The sequence below is a fragment of the Seriola lalandi genome, unplaced genomic scaffold (assembly GCF_002814215.2).
Source record: "Seriola lalandi dorsalis isolate HSWRI2012SDOR001 ecotype SW California unplaced genomic scaffold, Sedor1 jcf7180002054602, whole genome shotgun sequence".
Classification (NCBI taxonomy): Eukaryota; Metazoa; Chordata; class Actinopteri; order Carangiformes; family Carangidae; genus Seriola; species Seriola lalandi.
Genome location: NW_019525155.1, coordinates 1 through 16,794, shown reverse-complemented (window position 1 = coordinate 16,794; position 16,794 = coordinate 1). Strand labels below are relative to the sequence as shown.

Below are 16,794 nucleotides of genomic sequence, written 5' to 3'. Positions count from 1 at the left end.
TAATAAAAATCTAAATATGTCTGTTTGAATCAGTTCACCAGTCAAATGTTTTCTGCCTCTTTTCCTGCTGCAGTCGATGGAGGCCATGTTTGAATGGGAGGATGAAGAGGACGATAAAGACGACAAGGTAGAGTTGTTATAAAACAGCTGTATATGTACATGTGTTGTATAAGTGTTGTGTATGTGTTCATGTGTGGAGAAAACACTGATCTGTCCTCTCGTTCCCGCCAGGACTCGGAGCACAAGGGCTTCATGGATAAACTGTACGCCATCCAGGACGTGTTCATCAGCGTGCAGAACGCTCTGGACGAGGTGGCGTCGTACGGAGAGAGGATAAAGAAGTGAGTATCACAGTGGACGCCGTATCTCAGTAATGCTGTGACGGATCTTCTTCATATTTGGCACAAACATTCACTAGAGCTGAAGGATGAACTGATAACATTTTGGTGGTCAAAGGTCAAAGGTCAAGGTTGTGGTGACCTCATAAAACACGGTTTGGGCCTTGTGAATGCAATATCTCAGTAACGCCTTGAAGGAACTTCTCCACATTTGGTACAAATGTTCACTAAGACTCAAGAATGGACTGGTTTACATTTTGTTGGGCAAAGGTCAAAGGTCAAGGTCGTGATTATCTCACATTCTTGTGAATACAATATATCGGGAATGCTTTGATTACTTCTGTCACTAACTATGACACAATTTAACTCAAATGTCTATAAAGATAAAACAAAGTGATGAAATTTCGTATCCATAAGGTCAAAGGTCAACTTCACTGTGACATCATAATGTTCTGCAAAAACACCTCTGGTTATTCAGTGCTGTGACTCAGGATGGAGAGACTGTGATTATAGTTCCTGATACTGGGCTGGCTGGCGGAGGGATACAGCTGTGAGGTGGTGACTGTAGTTAGAAGACGGAGAGAGTGTTTGGATCGCATGTTCTTCTTCTGTCGTACCACACAGCTGTGAACTAGCCTTTCATACGGCACAGAGATGTCACGTTTTCTCTGTGTGTGCTGTTCTTCTTCTGCTGCAGCACCGTGAACTGGACAGTGCCTTTCCTCAGCTGGCTGGCGATCACTGCCTTATGTTTGGCCACGCTTCTTCTCTACCTCATACCTCTCAGATACCTTGTGCTGGCATGGGGTGAGTCCTGGATCCATTCACACCAACATCACTTCACAGATACAGAGAATAATCATCCACACACACTCAAACATGTGTTTTCTGTTTTTTTTCTGCAGGTGTGAATAAATTCACCAAGAAGCTCCGCGACCCGTACATGATCGACAACAATGAGCTGCTTGACTTCCTGTCCAGAGTTCCCTCTGATGTTCAAGTGGTGGGTGACGTCATCCTGCTGAAAGGAAACATGGTCATAACAGTTTAAAAGGCTGTAGATGCAACTGTTTTTATTCCTCCGCGCTGGCGACAGTCAGAGCCGCCATATTGTTTTCAGGTTGTCCGTCTGTCTCATTCTCATTGACATGATATCTCAGTAACACCTTGACGGATCTTCACACATAAAAACACACACAGCAACTTTGACAAAATTTCACATAAATGCTTCGTATTTTATCTGAACTAGTCTGAGTGGAGGAGGCGGTAATTCTAGTTTTGAGTCAGAGACTAGAGTTTGTCTGCGTTGTCTGTGTTTGCATCTGCATCTGCCTGGCTAACTGCATTTTTGTGTGTGTGTGTGTGTGCGTGTGTGTGTGTGTGTGTGTGTGTGTGTGTGCAGATGCAGTATCATGAGCTGAAGGTCGACCCCGGACAGAGCCCCAACAAACGCAAGAGGGCCAACCTGAGCTAGCTGCTCTAACGTCAGTCCTCCTCTCTGCTGGACCCCCCCCCCACTGTAAACAATGTAAACTATGTTATTTATATATTTCTTGTATATTTTGATTATTATGAAAAGCGTTGAGATGTTTTTGTTTGTTTTGTTTTGTTACCGTGAAAAGACGCCAATTTATTTTCTAAATCTTGTAAAGAGAAAACAAAGACGTCCCTGTTTTTTTAATCCCTTTTATTTCTTGTAACAACACACAGTATAAACCTGAACTTACATGTAGTGATTATGTATGTTACAAATGTACATGTGTATGTTACAAAGGGCATGCATGTGTGACGGTGTGCTACTGTTGCATGGAATCGTTGCAGCTCTGGTTTAATCTGGTTTTATCTTAGATTTTTAATTGGATGTATTGTCAGTGTCTGATGTTGATCATAGAGCTGCATGTGCTGCCACTGTCTTTTCATGTACGACAGTTTAAACACGTAGACACTCAGTAAACAACCTCGTATCAAACATGTCTGATTTGGTCAAATACACACTACAACTTTGCATGTTACATTTATGAACTTCCTTTTTGTGGTTAAAAAAAAATAGTTTCAGTCTCGGAAATAAGTGAAGATTTAAACCAAAAACTGTAACATCATTTTGTTAAATATTATTGTTTTTATTTTATTTTTTTTACAATTATGAGATCAAATGATGCAAAATATCTCAACAATAACTGTACTTGAGTATAACTTTCATTTTATGATACTATATTTCTACTACAGCACATTTCAGAGGCAAATTCAGATTCAGGTTAATAATACAAAACATGAACAACAAATGAAGATGTATTATTATAGGTAAAGATGACGCTTGAAATTCAGCAACCCTTTTAAACATCAATAACTATAATCCAATAAAATAATGGGTCTTCTGCATAACGAATAGTTTTACTTTTGGTACTCTAAGTGTATTTTCCTGATAATACGTTTGGTAATACTTTTACTTAATTAAAATTTTTTACTTCTAATATTTCAACACTGTGGCGTTGATACTTTTACTTTAAAGATCTGAGTTCTTCCTCCGCTGCCCAACACAGATCACTCTGCACATACGAAGCACAATGTGTTTAAAAAGGACCATAGCCCATACAAGACATATGTAATAATTATTATAATATGTACTTTTTTTTTTACATCTTAGCAACACTTTACATCCCCCGTTATTTAACATTTATAAGCATTATATAAACATTTAATTAGTGGTTGACTACAGCAGATTTAAATGTTTATCAATGCATTTGCAGCTCTGACTCCTGTGGACACATGAATGGAATCTGCTGTACAAACCGATAATGATAATGGTCAAATGCAGTTGCAACAATTTAATATATGTCCTCACAGAGGAAGTTATAATTGTTGACAAAGACATAGAAATGTCCCATTATCTAATATACTTCTTCACTTTCAAACAAAAAGCTAAATGACTGTCCTTTTAACATGTTTTTCATTTAATTCTGACACAGTAAATGCATGCATAAAAACAAATACATGTAACAATTTGTAATGTATTGCACATATATGTATTTGTTAGTTTGATTTCTTTTATTTTGGCATTATAAATCTTCCATAGAGATAAAATATATATGCATTCATAGACTGTATTTTTTTCCCCAGGAAATGGCTTCTAGATACAGACCTGAGGTTAATTGTATTTTATTTGCTTCTCGCCTAATTCTCTGTCTTATTTTCAGTTTCTCTCATTTCCTGCTTTTTTTTGATATTTTGGGCCAAGCATTAGTGAGACGTGCACAGAACAGTCAGAGTTAGTGCATCTCTTCTTTTATTGGTTTGTTTGACACGTGGAAGGTTTGTGGGATGTGATCTCCTGCATGTCTGTGTGCACTGTCATTTGTGTGTGTCCCAAATGTTTTGCATGACTGAACAGAAATTATATGCAAGTGCATTTATGGATACTGAATGTGAAGTTTGTCTAATACGTCTGTTGCTTGTGCGGATCCACCTGAGCTCCAGGTAAAAGAGTGAAGAGGCTTTGTCAGGTGTTTACTCTCCACCAAATCATTCTTCTGTCAATTTGCACATTATCTGTTTACCATGTCTGTTTGCTGCTGCTGCTGAATAATTACTGCGATTGTAATGAAGGACCAGCTGTAACAACTGTGTAGCATTTATCTGAGAAAATATATTTCTACACAGATCCATGTGGCTCTCTGTGTTTGATATTATCACATAAAAGTGAAGTTAAGCAAGAGTTTATCATTATTCTTATTAGCGGAGATGTTTTCACTGGAGCTAAATACACGTTGTACCCACTTTCTCTCTCTTAATCTTGTGACTTTTTCTCATTTAATTCTCAAATTCATTTTCATAAAATCACGGACCTACTTCTTTTATTATACACAAGACAGTTTATTTATTTCCCCAGACACTCAGAAACCAACCAGAGCTTCAGAGCTGAAATAATTAGTTTAGAGAAAATTAAGTGACAGCAAGTTTTAAAAAAAAAAATCACATCTTTATAACAACGTTTTTCTTAATTCAATTTTCCACTCAATATGTGAAAAATATACTTAATCAACTTTTTTTTAATTGTACAGTTTTTTTCATTGAATAAAGTTTATTTAAGTGCACGGTTAAATAACAAAAACATAATGTCCACATAATGTTTTTTTCTCTCAGAAAAGCTTTGGTTGTTTTAGGAAAACGTGACCAATGTATTATTGTAGTTTGTAGTTTGTAGTTGTAAAATTTAGGATCAGGGCCACTTGTGAAACTATTTTTTTTTTTTTTTTTTAAATTCTGACTTCTGACGGAAACTGGTCGATAAAGGGCGCTTTGTGAACTTCTTACAGGTCAGAGGTCACAGGTCACAGGTCACAGGTGAGGTAACGATAAGGTCAATGTGTGACTGATTTTGACAACTAACTGGGCACAGCTCGACACTGGAGCAGATAAACGAAAGCCGAGAAAAGATAAAGAAGCAAGAGAAGAAGATGTTTTACATCAAGTTCTTAGCGTTTTTTGTTTTTTTCAAAAACTTTCAATTCAATTTAAACTGCTGTGTTTGGCCGAGCTCCGCACGCGCACCGGTTTCAGGGGAGACGGAAACAAAATCAAATGGCACAGAGTAACAGCTAGCTAAAGATGTTACAACTTAATATTTTTAAAACTTGAATTTGGTTTCGATTACGGATGAAACTGCGGTCATGGGAAACGTAAAAACTTAGCGTCGATGCAAATAACGTTCCACTTGTTAAGATAAACGTTAAACGTGAAATCACAACATAATAGCTAGCTAACTAAAGACGTTAGTTAGCTAGCTAACTAAATACGTTGGCTACCTAGCTAGCTAACTACGTTGGCTAAAGACGTTAGTTAGCTAGCTAGCTATAGACGTTAGCATGCTAACTAATGACGTTAGCTGTCATTAAAGTACAAAGTTGCTCGGCGGATTGTCTTTATGTTTGGGACATTTTGTACTACTTTTAAACTAAACTGTAATCTGTGTATCATAGTCCGCCATTGTATGTGTGAAGGATTTAGCTGAGTAACATAAATTACATTATTTCCATGATTTGATGTCTTTTTTTAAAATGATTATTTAGGCATTCAATGTAGCGGCTAGCATACAATGCTTTGGAAAAGCAGCAGACAAAAGCTTTTGTATTTTAACAGTTTTTAGGTTTGGTTTACAAAACATTAGAAAACAGTTAAAGGTAAAATTCTCATTTTTATGAGGATTGAACCATTTCAATCTTTCTATGAAAATGAACTTATATTTTTGTGTGGGTCTAATTGATTAACTGCTTATAGGCAAGACTCTCACATGTTGTAAATAATGTAATGTCATTTTAATAGAACATAAAACTCAAGTATTGTTTATGCACATTATAGGGTATTTTATTTAATGTTTATTTACCACTAATAAGTGCTAAGCAGTGGCGGTTAAAGTGTGTCAACTGAACAATTAAGAAGTTATTTTCCAGAAACTTTTTATTCTGCACATTTTTCCTTTCATAAGAGTTATGAGTGAGGACAAGTGGAGACATATCCCCGTGTCTGTGTGTGTTTTTCAGGTTACTTGCCGGAGCTATAGGCTGTACTTCAGCTCGCTTGTGTGTGAGCAGGCCGGCCGGTGTGCGCGCACATGCTCAGTGACGTTCCGTTTTGCGCACAGAAGCTTTAAGAGCGCGGCCGCGGCGGCTGGAGGCAGACAGCAGCGGAGAGAGCGGAGAGAGCGGAGAGACGCGCAGGGCAGGCACAGCAGGAGGAGAGCTGAGCGGGAGAGCTGAGAGCCGACCATCAGCTGTGCGTCTCCACCAGATGAACCATCAGACATAGCCGCAGACCCGGCTCTGTGCTGGGCACCCGGAGCTAGGCGCATGAGTTTGTGCCACAAGGCTCTACTCACAACATCTCCTCCATAGACTCTATTTGTTTTCTTACCTTGTGTTTTTTTTTTCCCCTCATCATTTCATTGCCATCATGGTACTGGCCAAAGTGAGGGCATTGGCGATCTACTTTGACAGCTTGAATGAGAGCAACCTGCCGGTGTTCTCCGGCGGGGAGCTGGTGTCGGGCAGGGTAGTCGTGGAGGTTACCGGGGACGTGCGGGTGAAGAGTCTGGACATTGCCGCGAGAGGAGTCGCCAAGGTCCGGTGGACGGAGTCCAGGAACACGGGAGCCAACACGGCGTACACTCAGAACTACACTGAGGAGGTGGAATACCTGCACCATTACGACACCTTGATTGGAGAGGAGAGAGGTAAGGAGTTAGTTCACTCTCAACTGTCACATAGCTGCTGCTGTTGTTGTCGCAGTGTACGGAGTGATGCTGGTCAGCTGATCGCGCAAACTTTTCACGGGGAGCTGCTTTATGTGATGGGAAACTTTGTGAACGCGGAGGGTGCAGCCCTGTGTCAAACCGCAGAGCCCCCAAATCTCCCAGTCCATCAGTGACAGTGGTGCTGATGCAACAGCTGATGCGATACAGGGCTTCTCCCCTCGCTCCAAATCAGCGCATGAATTATTAATTAAACCGAACCGTTTCATAAGCGCTAAATAACAACAGTAATGGGGGGGGGGGTTGAAACAGACGCTGCTGTGGACACAGTCTCAGTCTGCATTCTGACATTTGACAGTTTGCCTCTGGAAAAAAGAAAAAAAAGTTGCGACCCATGAATGCAACACTTCGCGTAAAAGAAGAAATCGATACAGAAATCGAAAGCAGCCATGGTGTTTTCATGTTTGTCGCAACATTTACGCAGAAACCAAATAGAGAGTGAACATTTTTACAGATAACATCCTGAAGTAGGGCCAGCTCAGGCAACTCCCTTTGTTAGAAGCGGTTCAAACCTGTTCAGAAACTGCCAGAGAGGGAGGGAGGGAGGGAGGAGAGGCAGGACCAGACTGACTGTGTGTGTGTGTGTGTGTGTGTGTAGTGTGTGTGTGTGTGTGCGTGTGGAATAACATCTCAGCTGCTGGTTAAGCCTCCCAACACTTCCTATATGAGTGCTGTGCTGTTGTACATGATGCAAATAAGCGAAAGGACAGTTTGTTGGAAACATGTAAATAAAAGCTTCATGCAGGATCTCCTACATCAGGTCCTCACCGGTGTTAGTATGTGGGTCAGACTCTCACCCACATTATCGTCCTCACAGCTGTTTATGTTCAGTAGAATTTGAATTATTTGAAACTGAAACACATTAGCGCAAGATGAATCATTTCAAAACATCATCATCATCCTCATGAAGCAACAAACGTCAAGAACAACTACTTGTTTCTGTGAAGGACTCTGTTCCATACATCCCGTTTGTTTATTAAGGGATAGATTTGGGGTCAAAGGTCAAGATGAAATAAAATGATGTGGAAAAATACTGCTGTTTCTTTTCTGACATCAGGACTGATGAATACGGCTGTTTCACTTTCAGGGAAGACTTTGTTGAATCTTCTGTCTTGATGAAACGGTGGCGTGTCCGTGTTCGCCTGTTTCTGGAGCTTTCAATCAGATCACATGATCTTCTTCAGCAGATGGAGTTTGCAAAGTTGTCATAGAATTGTAGATGTTCAAATTTGTAAATACTTTATAAGGAATTCATTAGACACAGACCCATAAAGTAACAAAGAGACATGTCAAACTAGTTCTGAGGTCATTTAATAACAAAGATGACACTATAATATTCTGTATGATCCCTAATTTAAGTCAGTCTATACATTTCAACTTAGGGCAACATATAATAATGATTTTATTATCAATTTCATCGTTTACTCAATAAAATGTTTGAAAATAGTTTAAAAAAAAAAAACCTTTCACACTTGTGTAACGACATGTTTAAATGTTTTGTTTAGTCTGACCATCAGTTCAAAACCAAAATATTCTCGGTGTACTGTCACATAACCGTAAAACCTCAGAGACAGAGGATATTTAATAATGTTTAAATAATGTTTTTGCTTGAAAAAACAACTTGAAAGATGAATTAATTAAGAAAAATAATAGTTTCAACTGTACTTAACCTAAAAGTAGTGATTGAAAGTTCGTTCTTGAAGTTTTATTTTAAGACAACACGAATAAAACACGTTTTTAATTCCCATTTAATCTCATCTGCTGAAAAAGATCATGAGATCTGATCGAAAGCTCCAGAAATGGCTCCTAAATGGATCTTGTCTTGCTGTTTCCAAGCTGAAGGGCAAAGCTTTAACACTGACCTCACTGTTTTTGAACGAGAAGGAAAAAAGGATGGAACTCTGCTGATGATGATGATGATGATGATAATGATGATGATGAGTTTGGACTGGAGCTGGTTTTATTGGAAGAAAAAGATCTGAACGTGTCACATGATCTTTTCCCTGTCTTCATTTATGTCATTCAAGTCTGTGCGTGAGAGCTTTACCTGGAGTTCACTGATGGTGTACAACACCCTTCCTCTCTCTGCCTCCCCCCCCTTCTTCCCCCCTCTCATGCCACACACCACATGGCTGTACTAATGTGGGCAGGGGCTTGTCAAGGCTGCACCAATCAGAGAGTGGCCTGTAAATTCATGTCACGTTCTCCTCCAATGGGAGGCCGAGTTGTGATGCATGCGTTGGAGTTTCCAGCTGAAGGAAGCTGCTCAGTCTGGTTCATACCGGTCTACTCCTGCTTGCTCTGTGTTGCCGGTGACTTGACGGGGGCGCACGCTCACACATGCACGCACACACACACACACATACACACACACACACACACACACACACATGCAAGCAGGCTGTTTATGACAGCTCTCACGCCAAACACATACGAACACACACACACAGACAGAGTCAGACAGACAGAGAGATGCAGGGTGAAATGGAGCGAGTGCTGAGGTGGCAGGAAGCTGAAGTTCAGCAGGGTTGAGTGGAGACATTTAAAATACAAACAATAACAGAAGAAATGAGGAAGTGAACAGAGGTCATGTTCTTTCTCTCTTTACTACGCCCTGTAACACTCTGTATACTCCGTTTTTTATCTGAACTTCAGCAGACTTTGAGTGAATGTGGAAGATTGTGGGTCAAACGCTCGAGTCACATTTTCAAACTGCAAAATCTAAATGTCTCACATCAGAGCCGTCTGATGTTTTCTTCAAACAGAAGATTCAGAGACTGAACAGGATAAAAAACCTGTTTGTTCCTGTTTGTTGAATCAGCTGTTTGACATTTCTGATGTAAAATATGTTTGTATTTGTTTTGATGTTGGATTAAATGTTCTGGGTTTTTTTGTACGAGTGTGAAACCGTGCGCACTGGGACACCAAAATAAATACAATCCTGAATTCAATATTATGAAAAACTATGAGTGAGCGCTCAGTTTCAGAGCCGCAGGAACATTTCAGTCGGTACCTGAACACTTCAGTCCTCCGTCTTCATCTTTAAGCAATGTGTCTTTTGTGTGAATCTGCAACTAACATTTAATCTGGTGATTATTTTCTCGATAAATCATCTTTAAAATGACAGAAAATTGTGAAAATATTCTCAAAAATGAAGCTGTTAGTATAATGTCTAATTTTGCCCAATCAACCTAAAGTTTAATGTGATATTAAAAAGAGAAAAACATCAAATCTTAATGTTTGAGAGGCTTTTTTTTTTTTGTATTTTTACATGTGAAATGTCTGAAAAATGATCAACCGATGTCAAAATAGTTTGGGATTAATGGTTTCAGCTCTACATCATGTAAAAGTTTGATTTGAAGTTTGTTTTTAACTTTTCTAACAATTTTAACAGCTGCATTTCAATGACATTTTACCATCGGTTGACTAATAATAATTGCAACTTAATTAAATTAAAATGAAATGTTTGTGTGCTCACTGCACTTTTCATTCTCCCCTCACATGCCTCTCGGTGATAAGAGCAGTCCATTGTGTAATGAGGCTGTGTGACATTGTGTGTTAGCAGAGCAGGGTGCGGGGTCGGTGCAGGGCACAGGTGTATTCAGAGACCTGCTCTTTGTGTTTCAGACGAGGACTGTCCAGAGGAAGGTCTGACGGTTCTGCACGCCGGCGTACACGAGTTTGCTTTCAGCTTCAACCTGCCTCAGATGTGAGTAGTGACTGAATTCACCCTAGTGCAGTAATTAACTACAGTTTAGAGATTTTTTTAATTATTAAATGTTAAAAGAAACAGGAAATGAGTCATGTGACGACCCCTCAAATTATCAGGTGGCCCTGTGAAGGGGCCTGACCCCTAGGTTGGGAACCACTGGATTAAATTACCTATTGATGACTCAGGATCAATGATCTGATGATGTCAGAGATCAATCACAGGAGGTACTTAAGTACTTTTACTGTGAGATACTGTAAATACATGAATCTCAATTTGAATGCAGGACTTCTTTTGTAGTGGAGGAAGATCTGAGTCCTACTTCCCCCACCACACACACACACACACACACACACACACACACACACACACACACACACACACACTGTGTATCCACAGCACATAACCACAGACCAGCCAACTTCCTAACACTGTGTCTTTCCTGCTGCCCTATCAGGGCGCTGGCCACGTCCTTCGAGGGGAAGCACGGCAGCGTGAGGTACTGGGTGAAAGCTGAACTGCACCGTCCATGGCTTCGCCCAGTCAAAGCGAAGAAAGAGTTCATTGTGTTTGAACACATCGACATCAACACACCACTGCTGCTGGTAGGCGCACACTGCACACGCTGCTGCTACCGTAAAGGAATAGTTTGACATTTTGGAAAAATATTTGCTTTCTGGCGAAGAGTTAGACGAGAAGACTGATACCACTCTCATGACCTTATGGCAAATACGAAGCCACGGCACAGCAGCTGGTTAGCTTAGCTTAGCATAAAGAGTGGAGACGGGGCAGAACAGCTAGCCTGGCTCTGCCCAGAGGTAATAAAATCCACCTGTAACACAAGCAGCGCCCTCACACTTGATTTACAGCTCCCATTAATTTTGTTAGTGACATTTCAACCAACTACAGGTCTTCCTCAGACTAATACCCACAGGAACTAAATGAGGGGTATACTATCCAGTATATATATATATCTATATATATATAGATATATATGACCATTCATCTAAGCAGATTCATGTGTCAACAAAAACATTGAATTAAATTGAGCAAATAACAAATTCTCTTCAGTCTGGTGATTGTGTTTTCCATAATAATGTTAGCATAACAAAAACAGAAATGCAGTGTAAACCTCTGTAGTGTAACCCTGAGAATCAGCTGTATCAATAAAATTTATTGATAGCTCTTATGAGTCAGGCTAGCTGTTTCCCTCTGTTTCCGGTTTATATGCTAAGCTAACCGGCTGTTGACTCTCTCTACCAGCTAGATGATCAACTGATGGATGTGATGCTGTGAATGTCTTAGCTCCAGTTAAAGCAGGTGATATTATTGTAACAGGCCTCTCAGGCTGGTACGAAGGAGAAGACCCTGTGCTGCTGGTTCTGTGCCTCAGGCCCGATCTCCCTCAGTACCAAGATCGAGAGAAAGGGCTACACACCAGGTGAGTGAAGAGACCTCCCCCTCATTCCTCCTGCTCTCCTTCCTCTCCTTTGCCTGTGAGATTTCACTCATGTCACTTCTCTCTCAGTCTGACAGACTGATCTCTTCTCTTGTCTCCAAGGCGAGTCCATCCAAATCTTCGCCGAGGTGGAGAACTGCTCGTCCCGGGTCGTGGTGCCCAAGGCTGCGCTGTACCAGACCCAGACCTTCTTCGCCAAAGGCAAGGGCAAGCAGATCCAGCAGCTGGTCTCCAACCTGCGAGGAGACCCCCTGCCACAGGGGAAGAGCCAGAGCTGGGAGGGAAAGCTGCTCAAAATACCTCCGGTGTCCCCCTCCATCCTGGACTGCCCCATCATCAGGGTGGAGTACGCCCTCGTGGTGAGTCGGCCATGTTTCTTCTTCAAACATTGATGATGATGATGGAGGGTGTCCAGCAAAGAATAAGTTTTACTGACTTAATATTAAATACTTAAAACTCTATTGTCATTAACATACACCTACTACTCACCTACTAATAATACAACATAAACTATTTATAACTCCCTAATAATTTGCCAATAACACATTATTTATAACCTTTATAATATCCTGCTAATTACTTAGAAATAACCTGCAAATATAATACTTATAACCCGCTAGTAACATAGTATAAACTACTAATAACCTGGACACTAATAGCCTGTTAATAACACACTAAAAGCTTCTAACAACCTGCTTATAACATACAAATAATCTGTTAATAATGCACTAAAAACTACAAATGACTTGTTAATTACTCACCAAAAACTAATAGAAAAGTCACGAATAATGTGCTAATACCAGTCAATTTGCCACATAGAATAATAATCTACTGGCACGACGTGGAAGGCTTCAGTCATCTTTGTTTTCTACCTTAACTTCCTTTAAAGTAAATAATGAAACATTAATAAACAGAAGAACATGATTAGGCAGGTGTGATATTATTAATGTTATTATTATTATTATTATTAGAAAGTAAGCAGATAATATAATCAGAAAGCACGCAGCAACAGTGTTGTTCATACCTACAGAGTGACAGGTGACATGAAGCTGCTCAGGTACAGGTGTACACGTGTCACCTGACGGGCTGGATATCTCTGATATGAACCGGTACAACTGGCTCCTCTGACAAAAATCTTCTTTCTTCTTCTGTGTTTTGCACTTGCTCCCTCTCCGCCTGCAGGTGTATGTTGACGTTCCTGGCGGATTGAACTTGTCTGTCTCGTTGCCGTTGGTGATCGGGACCATACCTCTCCACGCCAGCACCACCCGCACCTCCAGCATCAGCAGCAACTGCAGCACTTTGAGCTGGCTCGGCCTGTCTGGGAGACCTGAGGGTACGAACAGTAAACACGGGCACATGCCTGTTGAGTGTTTTGGGTTTTTTTTTTCATGTGCAGATAAAAAGCAAAGATCTCTGACAGTTGTTTTTTTTTTCATTGCAGCGCCACCGAGCTACAGCGAACTGGCAATATCAGAGTCTCACAGGCGGGACTGTCTGCAGGGCTGTGATAGGTCTGACGAGGAGGGAGAGGACCTGCTAACGTATATCACAGAGTTCAGATATCTCCCCCCGCCACTCTACTCTGAGGTACACACACACACACACACACACACACACACACACACACTCTTCAGATGAGATTAAAGTCATGCAGAAAGTCAAGAGAGATTTGACCAAGAGGGCGACATAAAAACAAAACTAAGCACGAACACAATAAGACGACTAAAGCCCCACAAAGAAACTGGAAGAGGTGAATTAGAGTCAGAAATACTCCTCAGAGTCGTAACTCAAATGTAAACACGGACATGAAACACTTCCCAAGGATCATAATCTCTGATCATCCACAACAAACCGCCAGAAAGCTGCTGAGAAATCACAGAAAAAAAGAGGCTTCTTATCACATTTTAAAGTTTCCATCAGTATCACAGTAATACAGTGACATCCATGAGTACACAGCAAACAGGAAGTGCTCATTCAGATACTTTTAGTGCCAGTTCACCAAAATGTAAACAAATTTACAGCAGATTAAAAATCTCATTAAAAGTAGTAACTAAAAGTGATGGATTTTCAGTTAAATTGTTAATTTAAGTAATGGATTAACAGTCAATAGTTAACTTAATTAATGGTTGAACAGTTAAATAATTAGAAAATGGTTTAATAAATGTCACTGGAGTCAACCAGGTTTCTGCTACATCTGTTTAACCTTAAGATACTGAGTTCATGTTAATATCACTCATGACTCAGACTTTGTTTTTATTTTCCATCAGCAGCCTGTAATCATGCTGCTCTCTCTGTGACCCCCCCCCCCCTCAGGTCGACCCTTACCCCGACCCCGTGGAGGTGTGTGGCGCCACAGATGTCAGGAGACCCGACACGTGTCCGTCCCGCTGAGGAGAGCCCCCAGAAGGCTGCTGCAAAAAAACAAGACGCCGTCGTCACCCTCAGCTCCCGGGCCCACATGTCCAGCTTCTCAACAGATTATGTATCACCATAGATAAGGCCAGACCCTCCGTGACCTGGGAGCGTCAGCTGAGAGAGTATTAGGTGACCATTGACATATGGACCAGGGATTTTGAGCCATGCTGGATCTTCCATATCCTGTGCTCAAGACGAGGCACAAAAAAAAAAAAAGAAAAAAAAAAAGTTCTGACGCCACTGTCTGACGGTCAGAAGACGCCTCCTCCTGCCTCACAGTGAATTTTGCACATACCGTACTTACTGTTTTTCTACCTGTGGTTTTATATACTGCAGTTTCCCGCAGGTCTATATGCTACAGATCTAAACAATGTTATACTCTTTAATCTAAATGGCACATCGAGGAGGACGGAAGCTGTCGTCAGTAAGACGATAGCTTGACCTCGTGACTGTGGCCTGAAGGTGTCAGCGTCACTAACCAGACTTCAGGTGGGAAAAAAAAAAATCTCTTTGTGTGAACAAAGCTGAGACTCAGTGAGATATTAAAAAATAAGACAGATGATGTTACTAGTGATTAGTTGCAGAATTGTGTCATAAAAATGACACCACCTCGAGCACTTAAAATAAAGCTCAAATTGTGTCTGAATGTGTGAGTGTGTGTGTGAGAGAGAGAGAGAGAGAGAGAGAGAGAGAGAGAGAGAAAGTGTGTGATTGTTGGTTTAAATGACCAGGTTAAAAACCCAGACAGGGTCTAGAGAAAAGCACAACTCCGACCAACCGAGATAAAGTACCACAAGTAGCCTGTTGGTTTCTGCTCTGAACTGAAGCTTCTCTCGCTGTAGATTTTTCCAGACGTTAAAGAAGCTTTGTGCTCGCAAAAAGAATGGCAATGTGTAAAACATAAATGTTTACAGATGAATATATCAAATTGAGAATGTTGTTCAAACACGATTTCTTCCACCTAAAACTATCAAAGTACCAAGTGCAATATATTTTTGTATTTGTGATTTTTTTGCACTAGTTTTTCATATACTCTGTTGCTGTTTATTCCATTTCTGTGCATTATATATTATTGTTATGATCTTATTGCTGTCATGATCAACTTTTGATAAAATAAAAGATTTATTTTATAAAATATTGAGAGTCAAAGTGTTTTTATTATGAATATTTTGTAATATTCTTTCTATTTGCGGCTGTGACTCACTCTGATGGGTCAGTAATTCCAAACTCCTGCTGAACGGACGTCCACAGAACTTTATTTACTGCTTTGCATGACAAGTTATGACTGTTAGACAGACTGTGACTTCTGATGCAGTCATGTAAATATTCATAAACCAGCATAGAAATAATAGAAAAAACTATGTAACTGCAGAACTCACATTTTTCAGTTTTCTTCAGTACCACAGTCTGTCTGTACGACTATGGGTACACTGCAGAAAGAAACTGCTGACAGCTAATTAAGCAACTTTTAATGAGAACAATTAGCCAAAAAGTAGAAGTTGCAACCCCCAGCGTAACTAACTGAATCCACAGCAGCATTTTACTTCCTGTTTATATCCCCCAGAGCGTCAAGAACAGTTGTTTCAATTTTGTCTCGGGGTGGGCGGACTGTGTCAGACTCTGAGAAGCCCCGGTCTCCCAGTGTGATTACTAAGCTGGAGGGCCTGCTCCACTGACTACTGCAGATACACCAAACCAGATGTGTGACCAAGCTCACATGAGCTGATGACCTAATTCCCCACTGCAGACTGATCCACAGCATGGAGGGAAAAACAGAAATGAGCTTTTTGAGTGACGCTGTTTTCACTTAATCTGTTTCATAATTTACGGTTTAAAAGGGAAGTAGCTTTCAGTCGTAATTTCCTTCCAGTCATACTCATTCAGAAGTCGCAGACCACATGAACATGTACTCACACACTCACTCATTCACATTATTGGATGAAAAGAATTAGGCTTGAACACAGCAGCCATTTGTGTGTTTATAGGTGAAACAGGGATTTGTTGTATGTAGGATTCCTCAGGGAACACCTCATCATCACTTTATTATCACTCAGTCAAAACAAACCTTAGCTGTGCTCTGCCAGAGCAGATCTTTAGTTGATCTCCTTGATAATGGTTGTGTTGCTCATTGGTGGAAATGGTGCAAACTGTTGTGCAGCCCTTAATGCAGAACAGCATGACTCAAGAAAACTACTATCATTGTATGAGAGTCATACTATAGTAAGGTATACAATGACAATGTATCCGTTACTATACTATGACGTTTTTATGACATTTTGTGCCTTACTATACTATGACATTTTTATGACTTTTTATGCCTTACTATACTATGACATTTTTACCACTTTTTATGCCTTACTATACTATGACATTTTTACCACTTTTTATGCCTTACTATACTATGACATTTTTATGACTTTTTATGCCTTACTATACTATGACGTTTTTATGACTTTTTATGCCTTACTATACTATGACATTTTTATGCCTTACTATACTATGACGTTTTTATCACTTTTTATGCCCTACTATACTATGACATTTTCATGCCTTACTATACTATGAC

The 16,794-nt window shown here is 40.3% G+C and overlaps 2 protein-coding genes across 7 annotated transcripts in view; both read left to right on the top strand.

The window, feature by feature from the left end:
- Positions 1 to 4,050, top strand: part of mctp1b (multiple C2 domains, transmembrane 1b) — a 31,742-nt gene extending 27,692 nt beyond the window's left edge. For all 6 annotated transcript variants that reach the window (XM_087177416.1, XM_087177420.1, XM_087177418.1 and 3 more), the window contains 5 exons: positions 74 to 127; positions 232 to 341; positions 1,036 to 1,145; positions 1,244 to 1,341; positions 1,741 to 4,050. In XM_087177416.1, the coding sequence (XP_087033542.1) occupies positions 74 to 127; positions 232 to 341; positions 1,036 to 1,145; positions 1,244 to 1,341; positions 1,741 to 1,812 (444 nt within the window). In that variant the 3' untranslated portion in view covers positions 1,813 to 4,050. The remainder of the gene's footprint in view (positions 1 to 73; positions 128 to 231; positions 342 to 1,035; positions 1,146 to 1,243; positions 1,342 to 1,740) is intronic.
- Positions 4,051 to 6,033: 1,983 nt separating this feature from the next.
- On the top strand, positions 6,034 to 15,365 carry arrdc3b (arrestin domain containing 3b). Its single transcript, XM_023419422.2, has 8 exons — positions 6,034 to 6,564; positions 10,270 to 10,351; positions 10,809 to 10,956; positions 11,690 to 11,792; positions 11,913 to 12,169; positions 12,993 to 13,146; positions 13,255 to 13,400; positions 14,127 to 15,365. The coding sequence occupies exons 1-8, from the start codon at positions 6,285 to 6,287 to the stop codon at positions 14,202 to 14,204; spliced, it is 1,248 nt and encodes a 415-aa protein (XP_023275190.1). The 5' UTR covers positions 6,034 to 6,284; the 3' UTR covers positions 14,205 to 15,365.
- Positions 15,366 to 16,794: the final 1,429 nt, after the last annotated feature.

Bases quoted from the DNA above. Each gene is read 5' to 3' on its own strand.
- arrdc3b (XM_023419422.2), top strand. From the start codon at position 6,285: ATGGTACTGGCCAAAGTGAGGGCATTGGCGATCTACTTTGACAGCTTG. The intron at 12,170-12,992 runs GTGAGTCGGCCA...CTCCGCCTGCAG, and splicing joins GGGTGGAGTACGCCCTCGTG to GTGTATGTTGACGTTCCTGG. The intron at 13,401-14,126 runs GTACACACACAC...CCCCCCCCTCAG, and splicing joins CCCCGCCACTCTACTCTGAG to GTCGACCCTTACCCCGACCC.